Raw genomic sequence first — 7,132 nt, 5'->3', positions numbered from 1 at the left:
TTTTTGAGACAGTCTTGCTCTGTCTCCCAGGCTGCAGTGCAGTGTGGCACCATCTCAGCTCACTGCAACCTCCACCTCCCAGGTTCAAGCAATTCTCCTGCCTCAGCCTCCTGTGTAGCTGGGATTACAGGCGCACTCCACCACACCTGGCTAATTTTTGTATTTTTAGTAGAGACGGGGTTTCACCACGTTGGTCAGGCTGGTCTTGAACTCCTGACCTCGTGATCCGCCTGCCTTGGCTTCCCAAAATGTTGGGATTATAGGTGTGAGCCACTGCGTCCGGCTGCTACCTCCTTTTTGAGTCCAACTAAAGAAACATCAAGGATTGATACTCTCCAGTTGAAGAGAAAGTGACAACTTTAACCCAAATCTAATCTTCCTCTTACTTTCTCTTTCCCGTTTTCCAGCTGCCAAACTAATGGCAGCTGCTGCAGTTTTTGTAAATAGTTTCCAGGGTTGGGATTAGAGCGAGAGAAGAGAGGCAGGATTGTGAAAGGTCAGGAGTGGATACTCAGTTAAAATTTTTGATATTTTGTTCATTATGGATTTTTAAAATTAATTTTGAATTTTAAAAATATTGCACGAAAATATTTATGTTGATTATTGAGTTTTTTTGGTTTTGTGAACCCATAAAATTTGCAATTGACAGTACCCTGTCCAGGTCCAGTAAAAATACCTAGGAGTCTACAAAAATCTACCCACGACTTACTGTGCCCCAGGTATATATCCCCCACCATGAAGTCTCCATAAAGTGTCCCAGTGAGTTTTAATGTTCTCTCCTATCTTTCCATGCACGTGTATTAAGATGCATTGCCTTCTGATTGGTGTTTTCCACTTCGAGCAGCGGGAATGCCTCGACCACGTCTGTTTTCAAATTTCTGCTCTAGTTAAGAAACGATCTCTAGCCCGGAGCGGTGGCTCACGCCTGTAATCCCAGCACTTTGGGAGGCCGAGGCGGGCGGATCACCTGAAGTCAGGAGTTGGAGACGAGCCTGACCAACATGCCGTCTCTACTAAAAATACAACATCAGCCGGGGTGGTGGCGCATGCCTGTAATCCCAGCCACTTGAGAGGCTGAGGCGGGAGAATCACTTCAACCTGGGAGGCGGAGGTTGCAGTGAGCTGAGATCGCGCCACTGCACTCCAGCCTAAGACACAGAGCAAGACTCCGTCTCAAGAAGAAAAGAAAAAAAGAAAAGAAAAGAAAAGATCTCTTCCCTTCTGAAAGTTATACACATTTCACTATTCGCCAACCACCTCCTCCACGCCGTCCAGAGCTGAGCTGACACGCAGCGAAGTCCTCTCAGTGGTCCCTCCGCACCTCAGCCCTGTGCTTGGCAGCGAGACTGGTGACAGGGCCGCCCCAGCACGGGTCTCCCGGGCCGCGGAGCCGCCCCACGCCGTGTCCAGCGCGGGGTCCTCCCGCCCCATCCTTGTGCCGGCCATCGTGTAGTCGCGTCTGCGCGCTCCGCCGGTCTGCCGGCGTGAGAAAGAGCTCGTGCGGCTCCCGAGTTCAGACCAGAGGGGACGGCGAAGCGCGAAAAAAATTCCCTGCGCCCAGTACGCAGGCGCAGCCGTGCTCCTGGGCTTCCCGGGCCTCGTCCCAGTCGGCGCGCCCGGCGCTACTCCGCCAGCGGACAGTTGGGGGCGCTGCAGGGAGGGCACCCGAGCGGGTTGGGGGCGCTTGGAAGGGTGGCTTGCATGGTCCGGGTAGCTGCAGTCCTCGGGGTGGGGCGGAGGGGCGCAGCACAGCGCGGACGAGGATGGGGCGGGGGCGGGCGCAGCCCAGGGATGCAGGCACGATAAGGCGAGTGACAGCCAGCAGGGAGGGGCGGGCGCCACTGCGTCCACGCCCTTTGCTCGGGGCCGGTCCGGGAGGGTCCTCGGGCTCTGCGCGCGCCTGGCCCGTGGGCTGAGGCGTACGGGTCGCACGCAGCGCCATGCGCGGCCCCCCTGCCTGGCCGCTGCGGCTGCTCGCGCCACCGGGCGCAGCCGAGCCAGGTCGGCTCCTGCCGGTAGCCTGCGTGTGGGCCCCGGCCATCCGCGCCCCTGGATCCCTATCGCCGTTCACTGGCCTGAGGCCCACACGGCTATGGGGCGCGGGGCCGGCGCTGCTCCGGGGCTTTGGAGCCGCGCGCCGCTGGAGGAGCGGCTGCCGGGGCGGGGGTCCGGGCTACTCGGGGGGCGGCCTGGGCCTCGCGCGGCTCATGGGGCTGTGGGCTCGGGCCCCTGGCAGCTGCACGTGCGGGGCTTTTGCTGGGCTGGGCGCTCCTCGGCTCCCGCGCGCCGGGTTCCCGGGCGGTCCGGCAGCCGCTGCCTGGGCAGGGGACGAGGCCTGGCGGCGCGGGCAAGCGGCGCCTCCTGGGGACAACGGGCGGCTGCGCCCCGGGTCACCTGAACTCCCGGAAGCCCGGAAGCTCCTGGGGCTGGCGTACCCTGAGCGCCGGAGGCTGGCAGGTAGGGCCCTCCCCGACCACTTCCCTCCGCCGGGCCGCTCCTTCTCCACGCGCAGGATCCCGGGGCGCCGAGAGGGACACGGCCGGGCCGCAGAGCGCCTGTCACTGCCGCCTCTCCTGGGCCACTCCTAACCCCGGAGGAGGGAGGGGATAGCTCTCCTCGGAGTAGCGTTGTCAAGATTTCACCTTAGCTGGGGACTCGTTTGCAGATTTTACACTTTTTTTCTTGTTGACACACATTGTATATGTCCTTATTGGAATCTTTGGGTCTGTTCCGTCACCAACTTAGTGGGAGCATCTGTTTTGGCTTAGGCAGCAAAATGAGCTGGAGGTTTTTCCTTGGAAAAAAAAATTGTAGCCAAAAATATGCCTATTTTGTTATTAGGCATTTATACTTTTTGTTTTAACCAAAAAAAAAATTATTTGCTTTAAGCGAGTCTGTCAAGCAGTCACCAATGCTTTCACAACGGAAAGCAGAACTTTCACACTCGTCTCTTGTGCTAAGTGGTAAGCAGGAAGTTATAGCACTGTGTTCAGCAGTCCACACCAACCTGTTATCTGTTCAGTAATTGAGTAACTTTTTTTAAAGAAGCCAAAATGAATGTTTTTAGAAACAAAATTTAAATAGTACAGTTTTCTATAGCTCCTCATTTTTTAACCATTAATTGGAGGAGTGTTTAGATGCAAGGGCCTTGTAAGATCTAAACTTTTTGATTTCTCTAAATTTTCATTCCTTCTATAAACATTTGTTGAGCCCTCATTCTGAACTGGGCCCTGGGGTTATAGTGGCATGCACAAGGAAACATGGTTCCCGCTTCTGCTGGGACTTCTGGTTTAGTGGGGAGAAAAGCATCTATGAACTATTCATATGTGTAGAGGTCAACCTGCACCTGTGGGCTGTGGAAAGGGGCCTGTGAGGTTGTCAGGTACAACACCAGAAAAGCATTCTTCGCTGCAAATCCATTGCTTTAGAAAGGACCCTCCTGAGTAGTGATTTGGGATTTAGAGTAGGTTTGCACAGTGGAAGAGAGCAGTTAGGGTGGCGACTTTTCATCTGCCAGTTACTATGAAAGCTTAGGGGGACTCTTGGTATCGCTCGGGTATAAAGAGAATTATTTCATTGTTCAGTTGGTTGAGTGTAGATTTTGATGTAAAAATCTTTCTTTTTCTCTCTCTTTTTAAAAACATTGGAGACTAGGAGCTCTCACTGGACTTTGAGCTGCTTGAGACAGGGACTGTCTGATTCATCTTTCTGCCTCCAGTTCTTAGCATGTGCACAGCACAGAGCAAGCACTCAGAGCGCCTTCAGTGAAGGAATAAATGACCATACCACCAGGCACAGAGTGAGGCCTTTAGAAACCCTAAGCATCATAGGGTGCACCCACCACTTCTGTATGTGACTCAAAGTAAGTGTAAGGGAATCCAGTTCTGTTTTGTTTGTGAAATACTAGATGTCAGGAATGGTGTTTAGATGTCAGGCTTTGGTAGTGCCTACACGTGCCCAGTCCTGCTTATCCTATGACCATTGCTCCTGTGAGCCCTTACTCTGTCCCCCGATATCCTGTCATACTAGTATGTTTTGGTGACAGCCTTAAACAAGGCAAGACTGTGCCTCCTTTTTTCTTTCTTCCTTTTGTTTTTTTGGGATAGGGGTCTCACTGTGTTGCTGAGACTTGCGTCGAACTCCTCAGCTCAAGCAGCCCCGCCTCTACCTCCTGAGTAGTTGGGACTACAGGCATGTGCCACCACACCCAGCTTGTACCTTTTTTTTTTTTTTTTTTGAGCTGGAGTTTTGCTCTTGTTGCCCAGGCTGGAGTGCCATGGCATGATCTTGTCTGACTGCAACCTCTGCCTCCCAGGTTCAAGCAATTCTCCTGCCTCAGCCTCCCAAGTAGCTGGGATTACAGGCATATGCCACCATACCCGGCTAATTTTGTGTTTTTAGAGACAGTTTCTCCGTGTTGGTCAGGGTGGTCTCGAACTCCCGACCTCAGGTGATCTGCCCGCCTTGGCCTCCCAAAGGTTCTGGGATTACAGGTGTGAGCCACCACACCCAGCCTTCTTTCTGTTTTAAGAACAGGATATATTTTGTTCCACCACATTGAGAAATTATGAATATATAATTTGAAGAAACAAGCCTAGGGTTGCCCCATTATTATTATTATTATTATTTTGCTTTCTTTTTTTTTTTTTTGAGATGGAGTCTCACTCTGTTGCCCAGGCTGGAGTGCAGAGTGCAGTGGTCAGATCTCAGCTCCCGCCTGCAAGCTCCGCCTCCCGGGTTTACGCCATTCTCCTGCCTCAGCCTCCCGAGTATCTGGGACTACAGGCACCTGCCACCTCGCCCGGTTAATTTTTTGTATTTTTTAGTAGAGACGGGTTTTCACTGTGTTAGCCAGGATGGTCTCGATCTCCTGACCTCGTGATCCGCCCGTCTCGGCCTCCCAAAGTGCTGGGATTACAGGCTTGAACCACCGCGCCCGGCCTTTTTTTTTGCTTTCAAACAGATAAATACATATTGTATGTTATGAGGATATCTGATAAAAAGCCCTTATTTAGATGTATGATTTCCTGAGAAGTCATTATATATTAAAGCCAGTTAGGATTAAGAGGAAGTAGGGGTCATTGTTAATTTGTAATTTTAAAAAAAAATGTATAATTCTAAGAGCAGCTTGAGGTGTTGGCACATCTCTTTGAAATGCTGGAGGTAAAGAGCAATTGTGTGTGTGTATTTTCTAATCAAAACACTAAAAAAGCTGAGCTGAAAAGGAATTCCAATGTTAATTTGTTAATTTTTGGAAAAACAAATACAAAAATCTTTTTTCAAAAACACAGCTTTATATTTTAATTATAATACCTCCATCTGTCTCAGCATTTTGCTGAGTATGCCTCCTAAATTTTGTGAACAGAAGACTTTGGTAAGTAGTTTGTATCAGAAACTTTAAAAACGCAGTCTACCATGAACTATGTACAGACGTGTGCCGAAAGCAGCTTTAGCATTACTGTGTTCCATTCCTCTCCTAAGGCAGGCCTAAGCCGCCCCTTTGGGGAGGGATTCGCAGCTATCTTCATACAGATGTAAGGTCCCTTTTCACTGATAATTCTCCATCTTATCACTCTGGCCAGAAGAAATCTTAAAAGATGCAGGTGCTTGAGGAGGAGCAGGGTATGGACTGATGGGATAAGCGACACTTCATCAGAACCCTCTGGCTGTGCCTGGCAGATAGAGGAGACTCTGACCTGAATGAGTTAGGGGCAGGGTTTTAGGAGCAAATGTGGGCCCCTACAGTACTGTGAGATTAGGGCAAAGCTGCCTCCTGGAGGTTCTTTGTGTGGGGGACTTCGGGGGTGGGGCAGCATGCCTTCCCCAGACCTCCCAGGCAGGCTTCTCGTTAAACTGGACTGTACACGTCTATCCCCTCCACTGGGGCGTGTTCAGTTGGTGCCTGTTTGGAGGACTCCGGAGGGCTCCTCTCACTGCAGTTACTGATAAGGGTGTGTGGTTTGAGGGCAGGACTGCTCTGAGAACCTGAAGCCTGCTGACAGCTTTTGCTGAGTTTGTAGTTACCTTTTATGAAGATGGACCATGAGTGACCACAGTGAATATAGTGACAAAAGCAGTGGGTATGGTGGGCAAGGAGGCCAGAGTAGCTACTTCCTGAAGCCCAGTGAGGATGGAGATCCCACAGGGACAGTGCCCTGTGGGGGCTGGGGAGGATGAACCTTTGAAATCGGAACTGCCCCCGAAAGCCAGGGATGTGTGTGTGCTATGTAAATACATTGTTTCAGAGAAACTGAGCCTTCTGTAGCTGTGCTGTCACACCAGATTCCAGAGAGAAAAAATGTAAAATACCTTACCAATTTTTTATGTTGATCATGTGTGGATAATATTTTGGATATATTGGGTCAAGTAAAATGTCATTAAAATTAATTTTACATCTTCCTTTTTATAATGTGGCAGCTAGAGAATTTTAAATTACCTAGGTGGCTCCCATCATTTGTCTGTTAGAGTCCACGGCGAGCCCCGCTGTGGGTCATGGGGCAGGTACCCCTAACTGTTTTTTTTAATTTTGTCTTTGGGGTACCCCCTAACTCTAGAGCATGCTAATAGCATGGACAGAGACGGTCTGATCTCGCACCAGACACATGGGGGCTCGGATCTTTCTTCTCCAGATTTCCAGAACCTGGAGTCTCTGGCTTCTTCCTCTATTCCCTTCTCATCTGTTAGCCCCTCATGTCCTCACTTATTCTCTACCCAGCGCTAATGCTGAGTCCCTTCGCTCAGCCTCCATCTCGCCCACACCCTTGACTCCTGTGTTCTCCATCACACCCACCTGCATCTGTGGAAATGTGTCCCAGACTCCAGCAAACCCAACATGTCTAAAAACCAAAGTTACGTTTCTCCACAAAGCATCTTTCCTCTTCTGTCTCTAGGCTCAGTGAGAGAGACTGCAGTGTGAACCTCTTGGCCTTGGCCAGAGACACAGCTCATTCTTATAATGATAACAATAGTAGTTAAGATAATAGTTAATATGTCTTGCATACTCAGCCCTGGGCATTGTACCAGATGCTTTGCATATGTGTCTAGTTGACTCGTAATTCTATTAGGGAGGGATTGCTTTTATTGCCGTTTTTCAGATGAGGAAACGGCACAGAGAGATGGAGTGACTTAAGCA

At 50.4% G+C, this 7,132-nt stretch overlaps 1 protein-coding gene across 3 annotated transcripts in view; it reads left to right on the top strand.

Moving 5' to 3' along the window:
- Positions 1-1,704: 1,704 nt before the first annotated feature.
- Positions 1,705-7,132, top strand: part of ABCB10 (ATP binding cassette subfamily B member 10) — a 43,526-nt gene continuing 38,098 nt past the window's right edge. For all 3 annotated transcript variants that reach the window (XM_021931223.2, XM_003893790.5, XM_021931225.2), the window contains exon 1: positions 1,705-2,457. In XM_021931223.2, coding sequence (XP_021786915.2) covers positions 1,941-2,457 — 517 coding nt within the window. In that variant the 5' untranslated portion in view covers positions 1,705-1,940. The remainder of the gene's footprint in view (positions 2,458-7,132) is intronic.

This window comes from Papio anubis, chromosome 1, assembly GCF_008728515.1.
Source record: "Papio anubis isolate 15944 chromosome 1, Panubis1.0, whole genome shotgun sequence".
Taxonomy (NCBI): domain Eukaryota; kingdom Metazoa; phylum Chordata; class Mammalia; order Primates; family Cercopithecidae; genus Papio; species Papio anubis.
The sequence above is the reverse complement of the archived record's forward strand: the minus strand, read 5'-3'. Positions and strand labels throughout refer to the sequence as shown.